General features: G+C 53.1%; 2 protein-coding genes across 2 annotated transcripts; both read right to left on the bottom strand.

The window, feature by feature from the left end:
- Window positions 1-241: 241 nt before the first annotated feature.
- On the bottom strand, window positions 242-4,318 carry LOC125744604 (germinal-center associated nuclear protein-like). Its single transcript, XM_049016595.1, has 11 exons — window positions 4,247-4,318; window positions 4,036-4,170; window positions 3,780-3,933; window positions 3,305-3,569; window positions 3,055-3,152; window positions 2,590-2,980; window positions 2,235-2,486; window positions 2,022-2,151; window positions 1,654-1,833; window positions 1,408-1,558; window positions 242-1,314 (listed from the first exon to the last, which is right to left on the bottom strand). Exons 3-11 carry the CDS (start codon window positions 3,870-3,872, stop codon window positions 1,156-1,158), a joined length of 1,719 nt encoding a protein of 572 aa, XP_048872552.1. The 5' UTR covers window positions 3,873-3,933; window positions 4,036-4,170; window positions 4,247-4,318; the 3' UTR covers window positions 242-1,155.
- A 5,830-nt stretch (window positions 4,319-10,148) lies between these two features.
- Window positions 10,149-14,088, bottom strand: LOC125744602 (germinal-center associated nuclear protein-like). The gene is made up of 11 exons (XM_049016594.1): window positions 13,998-14,088; window positions 13,787-13,921; window positions 13,531-13,684; window positions 13,056-13,320; window positions 12,806-12,903; window positions 12,341-12,731; window positions 11,986-12,237; window positions 11,773-11,902; window positions 11,405-11,584; window positions 11,159-11,309; window positions 10,149-11,064 (listed from the first exon to the last, which is right to left on the bottom strand). Exons 1-11 carry the CDS (start codon window positions 14,054-14,056, stop codon window positions 10,978-10,980), a joined length of 1,902 nt encoding a protein of 633 aa, XP_048872551.1. The 5' UTR covers window positions 14,057-14,088; the 3' UTR covers window positions 10,149-10,977.
- Window positions 14,089-15,385: the final 1,297 nt, after the last annotated feature.

The raw sequence follows: 15,385 nt of genomic DNA, 5'->3' as shown, positions 1-15,385 counted from the left end.
TAAAATATGTTCCGGACTTGTAACATGCACCCATGATTTGGAACAGTCAGCAGGGGGGGGGGGGGAGGGATTATCTGCTCCCTGCATTTAAAAGTGCATAACAGAATTACATGACAGTGAGCGCAGGGGCAGGTAGACAGTTTTCTGCTTGTTGAAATAATATCAGAGGAAGCAGTTCATAATGAACATCATACAGAATACAGGAAGTCCCCAGAATAGAAGATCCATCCTAAGTCAGTCTTAAAGTCAAATTTATTGGTGTGAGAAGAGTAATACTACAGAACATTATAGTACAGTAATATTAAAAATAACTGCATACAGTACTGTACCTCAAGCCCACGAAAGAATAAAGCAGGGTGATGTTTTCATGAGCATCATAAAGTAATGCATATGTTTGATATTAAAAATAGTTTTAAACTAAATTAGTATGATAGGATCTATGGCCATCTGCTTTTAAATGCAAAATATCTTAGCTACATCAAGTCAGTCGAATATTCTTAACCAGCAGACTGTCTGTACATATGCAGATGGCTCCCTGCTGCCACCTGTAGGGCATCCACGGGCATATTTTCTTAAAAACCAGCCAGCCAGTTTATAAAAGGAACTCAGTGGCAGACTGCTTAGTGAACTGCTGTGATCTTCAGTTCAATTACATGAACTTTCTTTAAGAATCTAAAAAAAGACATACTTTTGCAATGGTGTACAATGCAGATATTACCTAAATTGTTAATTTTGACCAACAATACACAAGGTTAAAGAAACAGCAGTAACAACCCCACGTATGAGTGTCTAATATGGGCAAATAACGTCACAGGTTTTAAAGATTCTGCAGCAAATTGTGATTCAATTTAAAAGTACAATAAACAAAGTTTCATGATGGAAAAAAAACAAAGAAATAGCCATGGGTTTCTAAATACAATAACATTTTAATATTTAAAATTTGCACAAAAAAAAAACCCTAAAAAACTGTCCATTTCCTATGACATGTTTTTCCCCCAGTTACAACACTCCCAATGTTGTGTAAATTACTGTACATCATACTCTTCAAAGCAATATATGCACAAGTACCACACAACTAAATATACTGCAGAAATCAGGCATAAGAGAGACAACTTGTGGCAGTCAACGGCAGACATCAGGTGGGTCACATGACACTCAGTCATCAACAATGTCCAGAAGGCAGCTTAGCTTCAGCTCACATGCGAGCTCCTCCTCCCGGCTTGCAGAGATCAGCTGCTCCAGCTCCTGTAGACGCCTCGCCATAGAACTGGCAGCTCCCCTGGCCTGGTCACTGCGGACACTGCGCTCCTTCTGCTACAAAAATGGGCACAGAAACAGTCTCAACTGATGAGCACAGGGTACTTGGGGTCTTAAAATGTGAGCAACTGTGTAGCACAGGGTCAATACCAGGGCAAGTGCAGGTGGGGCAGCCATCTTTGGGGAGGGCACTACGATCTCCGGTACAGACAGTAACGAAGAAGGCAAGAAAAGTGGTGAGGAGGAAGAGGAAGGGCCCAGGGACTCGACGTCAAGCCAGGTACGCAGCTGGTCCTCGAACCTGCAGATCCAAGTCAAACAGGAAATGGCTCAATGTTTATGCCACAACTCACATGAGAGAGTACACGTGTGTAGCATGTCTGTTCTCTGTCAGACCTGCGGCTCTGTTCTTTCTCCTCCTCAATGCGAGCCAGGAGGTCCTGGGGGCTGGAGGCAGCATCCAAAACAGGGGCAACACCGGATCCGGACTCAGGGTCCTCAACCATGCTGTGAAACAGCTTCTGTTGAAGACGTGGCCTGGCCAGTCGAGGATGAGGCCACATGCTCTGGTGACACCTGCAATGGCAGAGACTTTGGATAAGAAGCCAGTATTGTACACCACTCTTGGGGATATGAGCAAGACTGGAAGCTGATGGCTTTCCCTCTTCTTCCATTTAATAGTAAATAATATTCATTAAATCTGCAGGTCACTGTTAACAGTCTATCTGGAATGTGTTAGATTTACATGGCTGGCTGGCTCTTACCCTGCCTTCCCCTGCTGCTTGTCCCTGTGCGTCTGCTTTACGGCATCCACCCAGCAGGACGGCGGTATGAAGCCCTGCAGCCCATCGCTCAGGAAATACACCGGGATTTCTCCGTCGTCACTGATGACATCTGAAGATGGTGGGATAGGTTCACACCTGCATGGCATCCCCAGTAGGCCCCCCCAAACGTCAGACCCACCCCACCCCCCTCACCTTCACTCACGGGGCACCCAGGAGGGTTCCAGTCCAGGAGTTGGTGCTCTACACAGAGCATGACAATTTCGTCCCAGGGCACCTCCCAGAAAGTGGGCTCCTTGTCCGGCCCCCCACCTCGGCCCACACAGTCCTGACGCAGCCTCTCCAAAAGGTTCTCCAACTGGGACATAAGGAGTGGCTGGCTGTGGCGGGACCATGGGATTTGAGATACGTACTGGAAGATGGAGGCAACCAGCTGGCTCCAAGGAGCTGGGTGGGGGGAGCGGTGGCAGCAGCAGAAATATAAGGAAACAGACTAAGAAGCAGCCACTTAGCAAGAAGTCCGAATTCCGAATCTGAGGCATGGACATACCCCCCACGGCTGGCAGCGGCCAGTCGGGCAGCCGCAGGCTCAGGACTGCCCCCTGGAGCCACTCCAGGTGCTCAGCCGAGTTCCAGAGCAGATGTGGTAGGCAGTCACCACCCCCTGGCACCGAGAACTCTGCCACGGGCCAGGAGAGGCCAGCCAGACTCGGGGACGACACAAGGCCAGCCAAGAAAGCCAGGACAGTGTTGTAGAGGCCGATGACGGGTGCAGGGCCCTGGGAGGGCAGTCCCGCCATGTCACGGTCCCTCCGATCACGGTGAAGCCTACCAGCAAACTCGCGGCAGAGCCCGGCCTCCACAACCTGCACCAACGTCTGCGAGACGAGCCGGGCTGGTGCCGTGGAGCGGGCAGCGAGCCACCTGACGGCATGGCGGATCTGCGGGGATACGGGGGTGATAGTCAATGGGATGGTTCAATCTTACCGAGGCCAGCGACAACATGCACACTCACCTGCTCGGATCCTTGGGGTTCGTTCGTGGTCTCGGGGATATGGACGAACATGTACTCTGAAATCAAACCTTCCTCAATGAGTGTCTGAAGCATCAGGTCTTACAGGGAAAGGAAACCGATGGTCAGACAGGAGGAACAAACCAACTGTATTAGCTCTGCATACGTAAACATAGCCTCAAGAGAAATGCTATAAGTAAAGTAAGCGAATCCCACGCGACACCTGTTGTCATAGACACGGTTAGTGTCACACCTTCCTCTAGCCGTTCATCGCTGGCCCTGTGCCCAGCCTGCCCTAGGACCACCACCACCAGAGGAAGGGCCTGTGGCCAGGCATTAGCCTGCTGGATCTGCCGGAGCTGCAGCAGGGCGGATAACAGGAAGATGTCCCCGTCTTCCTCATCAGCCCCGGGACTGACTGCCGAGGGCAGCAGCATCAGCAGGGCGCCCATGCCCATCAGCCCCTTCCGCTTCTCCAATGCCAACTGGCCTTCCTCGCTGAGGGGCCCGCGGGCCACCTGACCCACAGTGAGAAACATGGCCTCACTTCCTGCACTTGCACCCTTCGCAAACATCTGTGTTACCACAGGACCTGCTAATATCACATAGTGCCAGACTATGCTAGGCTATGTTAAGCTATGCTAGACTAACATTAATGACAGAACATGCAACACAGGGGCATGAAGCCTGTCGATATTCATCGGCAAGTTCCCCCCTATCTGCCACACCTTCACACACACGTGCACTGTGTGCATGCGCTCCCCCACGCTCCGCAGGCCGCTGCTGATGCTCAAGGTTTGCATGTGTCCGTTGGGGACCATCTCCCTGTGTTCTTGCTTCTCCGAGTTACCGAATTTGGACTCCAGCCATTCTGTCAAAATCCTGCATCAGAGATGGGAGGGGGGCACAAATGTAAGCTCCAGGACCTCTAAACCCAACTAACACCCAATCCCTCCCCGAACGACACCCAGTTCCCCCACTTACTGGTTAGCAACACTGGCATCTCTTTCATGATCACTTGGCAACAAGAGGGCTGCCTTCTAGAAGATTGTGTCAGATGGGTTCGAGACGCTTGCTGCCACCAGACTGAGCAGGTCCAGTGGCCCCCACATAGATTCGCTGAAGTGGATGGAGATGTAGATGAGCACATGGAGAGTGATGGATGGCTAACAGCTACTCTACAGTAGCACCATACCTCAGGAGCTGCTGGTAGAACAAGTGGACCTTCATCTGATGCTCGGTTTCCCTTCGCATCTTCGCCAACCTGCAGAAGGCAGCAGAGTGTCAGCATCGGTACACTTAACACTACAGCAAATCAATGGCCAGCAAAATAAACGGACAGGACGGAAGTCATTTTGGGAAGTACTGTCTAATTCAGCAGAGGTGCCCCGATCCAATATTCAAGATACCTAATCAGACGGATCGGACATCGGCCACATGTGACCGATCCATGTTCAATAATTATTTAGTTATTGCCAGTCTATTTCTTCTTATACTGAGTGGTACAATCAAATCGCACAACAGCTTTCCCCCCTTTTTTATTTTTTGTGGCATTCAAGCTGAACGTTAACGCTTCCTCGGTTTTTTGACACTCAGTGTGTGTGAGTGCAGTGACTTCCCCTGCTATGACGTCATGTGCATGTCCTTTGTAGTGGAAGGATCAGGTGATGGTAGCAAATGCAACTTGCATGCTTGCGAAGCAAACTAACATGTCTAAAACCTGGAAGAATTTTATGCTTGAAACAACCAGTAGCACAGCGATTTGCGATCTTTGTAAAAACAAAGTAACATTCAGTGGAAAATCCCACTAATAGTGCACTCAATTAAGGCAATGCAAGTAATATGAAAAAAAGCGATGGATTTGGAAGCCAGCTTGGGCTGTTTTGCGCACTCGCTATAGCTTGATACACGAGGTGCTGCTATCACAGTGAAAAGTGACGCATGCCACTTGGGTGTACTTGTGAAGATATTCAAACAACTGCAAAATGTCTCAAAAATGCTCAATACAAGATGCACATAAGAGGTGGAACAGTATCTTATGTATGTTTCTTGTGGGCTAATTAAAACTTCTTTTCCATTTGTATTTACTAGCTTGGAAAAAAAAAAAGAGCTTTGGTCCTGGATCATACTCATAATCAGCCAATACCTTATGTTCAGGTATCAAGATTATATTGGCACTGAAAAAGTGGGATCGGTGCACCTCTATTATGAATATTATGTCAGCATTATTATGCTGTGAGAGAGATGTACCTGGTGCAGGAAACAGAGAGGTCCCCAGCGTGCCCCAGGTTGACCACGCCCCGGGCCAGCCTGTCCAGGCAGGGTGAGGGGGGGGCACTGGGGGCCAAGGCCTGCAGCCTGAAGCGGGGGTCCACACAGCCAGGGGCAGCAGGAAAATCACGCATCTGTCGCTTCAGCTGCCTGCGCACGGCCACCACATCACGCCACCTGCAACACATGCACAGGGTGAAGCCCGGTTGTCGGCGAGCATGTGGGCAAAATATCTGGTCCCCTTACCACTGCCCCTTACCTTTTGATGAACCTGCGTATACTCAGAAGCTCTGCTTCCAGGACGTCTTGGGCCAGCAGGGTGAGCTCACCACACAGCGTCTCCTCCAGCAGTACCTCACACACGTCTTGTGAGCTGCGAGCCACACATTCTGCCTGCTCTTCTTGGGCACGCCTGGCACGAAGGGGCATGCGTTCAGCCTATATACAGTTATCTGAACACTCTCTATGACCTCTGATCCCCCTTGGCTCACCAGTACCTGATCTCTGTTGAGGCAGTCTCCACGATGCAGTCGCGCAGCACCTCCTGTGTGATCTCGGCACACAGTGTCTTGCTGAGCCGGGCCAGGAGCTCCTCGTGTTCCTGCTTTCTCCTGACAGAGACAGGCCCATCAGATGGCACATCCCCTCAAAATGCACCCACCCCTCCTCCCCAGCCCAGACAGGTGAGGCCTACCTGGCTTCCTCCATCCTGCACTTCTCCTCAGCGATATGCTCCCTCTCTGCCTGGATCTCGGCAGCAGAAACCTCCCGCAGCATCTGCTCCACCACCTCACTCAGCACTGCCTCCACCTGGCCGTTGCACATGCTGCAACAACCCATCCACATCACCAAACTGGTGTTGGTTGAGTGTGACAACCCTCTAGAGGCCACTGCTCCCTATCTGGCTCACGCTCCTACCTGAGTGCAGCAGAGATGTACTCGGCTCCGGTGGCAGCCACGTCAGCCACCTCGGCCTGCACTACCTCCTCCAGCATGGCCTCTACCTCCGTGGCGATGTCCTGCAAGGGGGGGGGGGTTATTTGTCATTACTATGGCAATACCAACACACTGCTACTGGGTTGACACGCAGCAATGAGCAATCTATCACCTGCTCTGTGTAAACGGGCTCCGGTGGGGGAGGCGTAGGTGGGGCGACTGGTGGTGCCTCCGACGGAGATGCCCCAAGTGCTCCACTCTCCTCTCTACCAGGGAGGCCAGCTGACTCCGCTGGGTCGCTCGGCATCTTGGATCGGTGCTGGAGGGCCCGCGCATCCAGCTCAATGGGGGGCCTCTGAGGGGAGGCTGCTACAGCGTGGGCAGGAAAAATTACAAAATTACAATCAGAGGCCAGAAGGTGGACGAAGCGTAACAGTTAGCGGAAGGTGGAGTGCAGACGCACCAGCCCTGGGCACACTGCCTGCCTCCGCTGGCTGCCCATCCCCACGGTACTTGTTGCGGCTGTCAAAGCTGTTGACGGGTGTGTGTTGGGGTGGGTTGGGCAGTGGCGCGCCGTTGACCACTTGGCCCACCAGCACCTCCCGCTTCCTTGCGATGGCCACAGAGCGCTTTGGACGTGGCTGGATCTCAGGCTCCTGGTACGCTGTCCGGCTTAGCTCCACCATGCTAGGGGGAGGGCAGAGCTTCAATAAAATATACCACCCATCATAGATTAGCACCCCCATCAGAGATAAGCCACCCTGCCCCCAACACAAAAGGGACAACGAAGCACAGCCCAGCCTTACCCTGCATCGACCGCGAGCCCATACTGCAGCGCGAGGTCCGAAGCCTCGCCGGCATTCTGGAACATGAGCATCCGGACCAGGTCTTCGACCGGGAATGTGGTGGAACCACGGGAGCTGTAGGCCACATTCAGGGCCCGCAGAGCCTCACGGCGCACCTGTAGGGGGCACCAGAGCGGTCCAGGTAAGTGAGGTATTGGGGCTGATGAGGATGTAGGGAGCGGAGCAACGGCTCCCCCACCTGGTCGAAGTAGCGGTGCAAGATGCAACCAGCCAGATACGAGGCCACCTTGACCAGCTTGAAGAACCTCACGAAGTTGTTGCTGTTGACAGCGGCAAAGGCCTGGACGGCAAACTTCACCTCCGGAGAGTTTCGGAGCTCCGCCCGGAATTGCTGCACCTCCCTGCAGGTAGGGAGGGAATGAAATGTCAGCTGGAGAGGTGCCACGGTGACACGGGACACCGACTGCCGGCCAGCCACCCACCGGAGGATGTCTCCATCATTGAGCTTCAGGAGCACGCTGTACTGCCGAAACTCTGCCTCATGAGGGCAGTAGATGTTCTTGCTGGCCAGGTCCTGGTACATCTCCTTGAGGCTCTGCAGGCATTTGGTCAGGTTTTCATTGTTGATCTTAGCATCAAAGGACATCATGGGCTCCTGGCACAGGTGGTGTGCGCAGTGGATGTGGAAGCGGGCGCACTTTTCAATAAGGGACACCGTAAGCGGGTCGCACAGGTGCTGCTGAGTGATATCCTGCAGATGGCCCAGAAAAAGGATCAGGGCGAGGCCCGCAGGGCACAGGAATAATGAGACACGGACTAATGTTGCTCACCTTCCGGATACCTCGTGTGCGGTTCCACACAAAGTCATACCAGTCACGGTAGTTGTCCTCACCCTGGTCCATGACCTGGGTAACCAGGTAGTTCATGGTCATGTTCAGCACAGTAAGGGGCCGCAGTTCATGGGGGAGGGGCTCCTCCTGGTCAGCAGAGGACCTGCTGTACTCCTTAATGGCAGCAGTGTGGTCCACCTGCGTGGGGTGCAGAGGGTGATTTGCAGCCTGTGGTCTGTCAATTCATGGCGGGGAGGGGGAAGCATTAGGAAAGAGGGGCAGGGGTGGTGATACCTTTTCCGTGTTGGGGATGACCTCAAAAGAGCTCAGTTGGTTCCGGGTCTCCCTCATGTAACGCTCCTTCTCCGGACACATGTCAGGACACGTACCCACAAACACCTTGGACAGATCCAGGTCGGTCCTCTTGGGCCGAGCTGTGCCAGAGGAGACCGTGTCAGCTGGCGATTCACTTTGGGGTGGGAGGGGGGGGTGGCTCAGCAACGTGACCCTAGGGGGACCTACCCTGTCGCAGGATCTTGTCCCGCTGCTCTAGCAGACGATACTTCTCCTCTGCGGTTTCAGCTACCTGGCCAATCAGGTGGAAGAGGGGAGAGGGGAGGCTGCTGGCTAGATGTTCGGATTCGAGGCCGTCTGGGCTGGGCTCCATCTGCGGCTCACTCTCAAACTGCAGGGCCTTTGTCGCCAGGGGTTTCTTGGCTGGTGACCTGAGAGGGACAGACCAAAGGCTGAAGAGCTTCTAAAAGCTGGCAAAACCTGGGCTCCTTTGAACACCTGGCCAGTAGGGGGCATAGCAGCCAAAGAACTCAGTTTGACTTTAATGTCACGAATCCGAGCCTGAGGTAAAGAGTTTCATTACCAGATGACCTAACATAACTCAAGCTGCTTGGAAAAAAAACAAACAAAATGTATACATAATAAAAAACCAGAGTGATCCAGATTTTTTTTTTTTTTTAAAGAACTTGCATTGGGTTTCAAAAAGGTGATTTTCTTCCCTAACTTAATTTAATAAAGACCCGGCCATCTTATTGTAAAATTGAGTTATTTACTCTTACGGTAAGAGAATGATTTAAAGACAAGATTACCCTCTGGATAGGGATGAGCTGGAGGACCAGCCGGAGGTGGATTTGGAGAGGGCTTTGCAGACAGGGGCTGACTCAAAGCCTCCTGCCTGGCTCTGAGGATCAGGGTCATCTGGAGGCCTTTGGCCCTTCTCTCCTGGACCTAAGAGACACACAGAACCAGTTCATCGAAACAGCTGACATGGGAATGAAAGGCTGCAACGAGTCACAAAGACCCCGCCCTGGCCTTGGCTCGATGCACAGATAGAGAGCACCGTAATAGTCACTCACTCTGCTTCTTCCTCTGCCAGAAGATGGTGAGCTCATGCCTGCGCAGCAGTTTGCCCTTCTTCTTGGCTTTGGCAGCAGAAGCCTGAAAGATACCAAAAGTCAGTGAGGAAAGCCCGGGAGATCATGGACGAGACCACAGCCTAATGAGTACAGCGACCAAGCCCCCCCCCCAAAGGTGTGCAAAGCCATTGCTCACATGGTCGTGGAAGTGCACTATGGCCAGGTTCTTCTGGGGCCTGCAGAAGATCCGCTGCACACGTCCGAACTGGCGGAAATGTTCCCCCAGGATGTCCTTGCTGTTAAGACTGGCTGGAATGTTCTTGCATTGGAGCACCATGGCTTCGGAGGGTGACATCCCCCCCAGGCTGTCTGTGCTGTCCAGGCGGCGGGCACGTCTCACTGTTGATGCTGCCTCAGTTTCGGGATCTGTGGCAAGTGTCACAGAGTTCAGTTTTTCAGACTATACTTGGCTTCGAACCCAATGTGCTTCTTCCTGGGAGTACTCACCCAACTCCTCCGCCCTCTCAAGGACCTCCCGGGTTGGGGCCTGTGACCTTGGCGGCGTTGAGGGTGAGTGGCTGGTGGTCGGTGCCATCGAACCCTGGTGCTCCGCCTCCCCCCAGTCTGGCTGTGGCTCCTCACTCCTCTTCGGCTCTCGCCGGGTCTGTAGGGCCGGTGTCTTCAGGATGCTGGTCAAGGCACTGCGAAAGATGCTGCTGACAGGCCCCCGGCCCCGGACCAGGGGCCTCTTGGGAGGGTGCCTGGGGGCGGAGTCAGCACCAACTTGGGGCTCCTCTGATAAATGCTCCACCATCTCCTCCTTCCGCTTGGTACCCTTAGCCGCTGCCTCCCCTGCATTCTCCCCCTCATCGCCCCCCCCCCCCCACGGACCTCACCAGACACAACCCCAGCGTCAGTCTTGGGTTTTAGCGGACCAAAGCTGACAGCACCAAACAGTGGCCGGGGCTCATGGAGGCTAGAGGCAGAGTAACTGGAGACAGAGGCGGCCTGGGAGGTCCCCCCACCCAGGCCACTGCCAGCACCAACGGAGGGTGCTGCTGGTTTCGAGAAGCTGAACTCCTGGGTGGTGCTGGGATGTGCATCTTTGGTGGGGAGGATGCTGCTGGACACTGCGATGGGCTGTGAGAAGCTAAAACCTAATGCTCCAGAAAGGAACTCAGAGGCAGCAGGAGCAGGCCCACTGCTGTCCATACTGGTAGCGGTGGTGCTGGATGGGCTGGAACAAAGGCAGAGGTCTGGGGAAAAGCCGAGTTCTGGTTAAAGACAGAGCTCTGACCGACCCCGGCCGGCTGCCCGAAGGAGGGCGGCGGGCCGAACCTGGTGTCGCTCTGTACAAACGACGGGGTCTGACTCCCAGAACCGGGCATGCCGAAGGTCGGGGCCTGTCCAGACGCCGTCCCGCCAGGCTGCCCGAAAAGGGATCCGGTCTGGCCGAAGGCAGACGATGTACTGAAGAGCGAGGTCTGGCCGGTGCCCTGGCCGAGGGCAGGCGGCTGCACGAAAGGGGCGTTCTGCTGGCCGAAGGAAAAGAGCCCCGAGGTCGGGGCGCGCGGAGACTGAAACGCTCCGCCTTGTGTTCTGCCGAAAAGCCCAGACGGATTCATTGTGTAAAAAGCCCAAAAATACGGCCTTCAAAAGTCGAAACAGAGTTCTTACAGCGCGGTAGATTTCGGCGTCCTTCGGCCTGGGAGATTATATCCGCGCCTGTGTCACATCTGCGGAAATATACAAACTGGCAGCTCCCCTGGCCTGGTCACTGCGGACACTGCGCTCCTTCTGCTACAAAAATGGGCACAGAAACAGTCTCAACTGATGAGCACAGGGTACTTGGGGTCTTAAAATGTGAGCAACTGTGTAGGCACAGGGTCAATACCAGGGCAAGTGCAGGTGGGGCAGCCATCTTTGGGGAGGGCACTACGATCTCCGGTACAGACAGTAACGAAGAAGGCAAGAAAAGTGGTGAGGAGGAAGAGGAAGGGCCCAGGGACTCGACGTCAAGCCAGGTACGCAGCTGGTCCTCGAACCTGCAGATCCAAGTCAAACAGGAAATGGCTCAATGTTTATGCCACAACTCACATGAGAGAGTACACGTGTGTAGCATGTCTGTTCTCTGTCAGACCTGCGGCTCTGTTCTTTCTCCTCCTCAATGCGAGCCAGGAGGTCCTGGGGGCTGGAGGCAGCATCCAAAACAGGGGCAACACCGGATCCGGACTCAGGGTCCTCAACCATGCTGTGAAACAGCTTCTGTTGAAGACGTGGCCTGGCCAGTCGAGGATGAGGCCACATGCTCTGGTGACACCTGCAATGGCAGAGACTTTGGATAAGAAGCCAGTATTGTACACCACTCTTGGGGATATGAGCAAGACTGGAAGCTGATGGCTTTCCCTCTTCTTCCATTTAATAGTAAATAATATTCATTAAATCTGCAGGTCACTGTTAACAGTCTATCTGGAATGTGTTAGATTTACATGGCTGGCTGGCTCTTACCCTGCCTTCCCCTGCTGCTTGTCCCTGTGCGTCTGCTTTACGGCATCCACCCAGCAGGACGGCGGTATGAAGCCCTGCAGCCCATCGCTCAGGAAATACACCGGGATTTCTCCGTCGTCACTGATGACATCTGAAGATGGTGGGATAGGTTCACACCTGCATGGCATCCCCAGTAGGCCCCCCCAAACGTCAGACCCACCCCACCCCCCTCACCTTCACTCACGGGGCACCCAGGAGGGTTCCAGTCCAGGAGTTGGTGCTCTACACAGAGCATGACAATTTCGTCCCAGGGCACCTCCCAGAAAGTGGGCTCCTTGTCCGGCCCCCCACCTCGGCCCACACAGTCCTGACGCAGCCTCTCCAAAAGGTTCTCCAACTGGGACATAAGGAGTGGCTGGCTGTGGCGGGACCATGGGATTTGAGATACGTACTGGAAGATGGAGGCAACCAGCTGGCTCCAAGGAGCTGGGTGGGGGGAGCGGTGGCAGCAGCAGAAATATAAGGAAACAGACTAAGAAGCAGCCACTTAGCAAGAAGTCCGAATTCCGAATCTGAGGCATGGACATACCCCCCACGGCTGGCAGCGGCCAGTCGGGCAGCCGCAGGCTCAGGACTGCCCCCTGGAGCCACTCCAGGTGCTCAGCCGAGTTCCAGAGCAGATGTGGTAGGCAGTCACCACCCCCTGGCACCGAGAACTCTGCCACGGGCCAGGAGAGGCCAGCCAGACTCGGGGACGACACAAGGCCAGCCAAGAAAGCCAGGACAGTGTTGTAGAGGCCGATGACGGGTGCAGGGCCCTGGGAGGGCAGTCCCGCCATGTCACGGTCCCTCCGATCACGGTGAAGCCTACCAGCAAACTCGCGGCAGAGCCCGGCCTCCACAACCTGCACCAACGTCTGCGAGACGAGCCGGGCTGGTGCCGTGGAGCGGGCAGCGAGCCACCTGACGGCATGGCGGATCTGCGGGGAGACGGGGGTGATGGTCAATGGGATGGTTCAATCTTACCGAGGCCAGCGACAACATGCACACTCACCTGCTCGGATCCTTGGGGTTCGTTCGTGGTCTCGGGGATATGGACGAACATGTACTCTGAAATCAAACCTTCCTCAATGAGTGTCTGAAGCATCAGGTCTTACAGGGAAAGGAAACCGATGGTCAGACAGGAGGAACAAACCAACTGTATTAGCTCTGCATACGTAAACATAGCCTCAAGAGAAATGCTATAAGTAAAGTAAGCGAATCCCACGCGACACCTGTTGTCATAGACACGGTTAGTGTCACACCTTCCTCTAGCCGTTCATCGCTGGCCCTGTGCCCAGCCTGCCCTGGGACCACCACCACCAGAGGAAGGGCCTGTGGCCAGGCATTAGCCTGCTGGATCTGCCGGAGCTGCAGCAGGGCGGATAACAGGAAGATGTCCCCGTCTTCCTCATCAGCCCCGGGACTGACTGCCGAGGGCAGCAGCATCAGCAGGGCGCCCATGCCCATCAGCCCCTTCCGCTTCTCCAATGCCAACTGGCCTTCCTCGCTGAGGGGCCCGCGGGCCACCTGACCCACAGTGAGAAACATGGCCTCACTTCCTGCACTTGCACCCTTCGCAAACATCTGTGTTACCACAGGACCTGCTAATATCACATAGTGCCAGACTATGCTAGGCTATGTTAAGCTATGCTAGACTAACATTAATGACAGAACATGCAACACAGGGGCATGAAGCCTGTCGATATTCATCGGCAAGTTCCCCCCTATCTGCCACACCTTCACACACACGTGCACTGTGTGCATGCGCTCCCCCACGCTCCGCAGGCCGCTGCTGATGCTCAAGGTTTGCATGTGTCCGTTGGGGACCATCTCCCTGTGTTCTTGCTTCTCCAAGTTACCGAATTTGGACTCCAGCCATTCTGTCAAAATCCTGCATCAGAGATGGGAGGGGGGCACAAATGTAAGCTCCAGGACCTCTAAACCCAACTAACACCCAATCCCTCCCCGAACGACACCCAGTTCCCCCACTTACTGGTTAGCAACACTGGCATCTCTTTCATGATCACTTGGCAACAAGAGGGCTGCCTTCCAGAAGATTGTGTCAGATGGGTTCGAGACGCTTGCTGCCACCAGACTGAGCAGGTCCAGTGGCCCCCACACAGATTCGCTGAAGTGGATGGAGATGTAGATGAGCACATGGAGAGTGATGGATGGCTAACAGCTACTCTACAGTAGCACCATACCTCAGGAGCTGCTGGTAGAACAAGTGGACCTTCATCTGATGCTCGGTTTCCCTTCGCATCTTCGCCAACCTGCAGAAGGCAGCAGCACTGGTTGTCGCGTTGAATACAGCCGTCTATGGGAGCGAATGCGTCAACAGAGCCGCCATCTTGGGACGGGGTAGAGCTCCTTTTAAATGAATGAACGTCTATCAGGGACAAGCTGGCATTCAGAAATAAAGAACCATAAATGGGCAAATTTGAGAAGCGATTTTTATTGTCTTGGTTCATTATAAATGTCAGACATGTATTTACGACCGAGCCACGAGTAAATCGACAGAGAAGCGGGTTTTCTTAACACAGCCTACTTTTATGTTCAAAATGTAATGCACATATAGGTATTTTTTCATTCTTCCATTCGAAATAAACATACACTACTCTCCTACTACATGCAGAACAATGCAAATACAAAACACAACAAAAAAAGGCCAGCAATGTTAGCTGAAAGACCCTGGTAATCTCCATGATAAGCCCCATTGCGTTACCACTCATGCATTTATGCAGGCCGGCCCGTGGCATTGGCAATATAGGCAAATGCTAAGGGCGCCATTCATCCAGGGGGTGCCACAAACGGAGGAAGAAAAAAGTGTAACATTCCACTATTCTTAAAGCTAGTTGGTATTAATGCGTCTTAATATGAAAAGAACAAGCCCACATGAATTTACCTGCTTAGCAAAGCCTATTAAGTAATAATAATAATAATGATGATGATGATGATGATGATACGTAACTTTCCTATGAGCCGCCCCCCCTTGTAACCTCCCTCAATAACGAACACAAGTTGATCTCTGATCACGGGCATTTATTCACATATCTATCCGGTCGAGCATGCCGTGAGAACTAGATAAAATAAAGCACATACATCAAAAAATGAATCAGTAAAAACACAGGCATTTTCCTAAAAATAACCAAACACAAACCTAAATAGGCTACAGCTTGCTCACGCCATTAACTTATGACTGCAGCTCATACAATAACTCCAATATCCATGAATATTGACGTTATAACTTAAAACACTTTCTCAGCCGCATAACAAATGCTGCACTTATAACTGAGCAAAACAAAAATGTTACCAGCAAAACTGACCAGACCTAAACCCAAACGCAACATTAGTTCCGCTATAGTTTCCCTACACCTGGGGGGGGGGGGGGGGGGTGCCGGCGCTGATGCTCGCCTAGGGCGCCTCATCAGCTAGGACCGTTACTGCATTTAAGCATTTAGCAGACGCCTTTATCCAAAGCAACGGGCATTTGTATAGACTTGTAGAGAACTATAGTCAATGAACTGTACACATTACATTTTCCAGACAAGGAAAATACTTTATTATTTTTTTTACATTTACGGTAATATGA

This window comes from Brienomyrus brachyistius, chromosome 6 (assembly GCF_023856365.1).
Source record: "Brienomyrus brachyistius isolate T26 chromosome 6, BBRACH_0.4, whole genome shotgun sequence".
NCBI classification, from domain to species: Eukaryota; Metazoa; Chordata; class Actinopteri; order Osteoglossiformes; family Mormyridae; genus Brienomyrus; species Brienomyrus brachyistius.
This window is presented reverse-complemented; position numbering and strand designations above follow the sequence as displayed.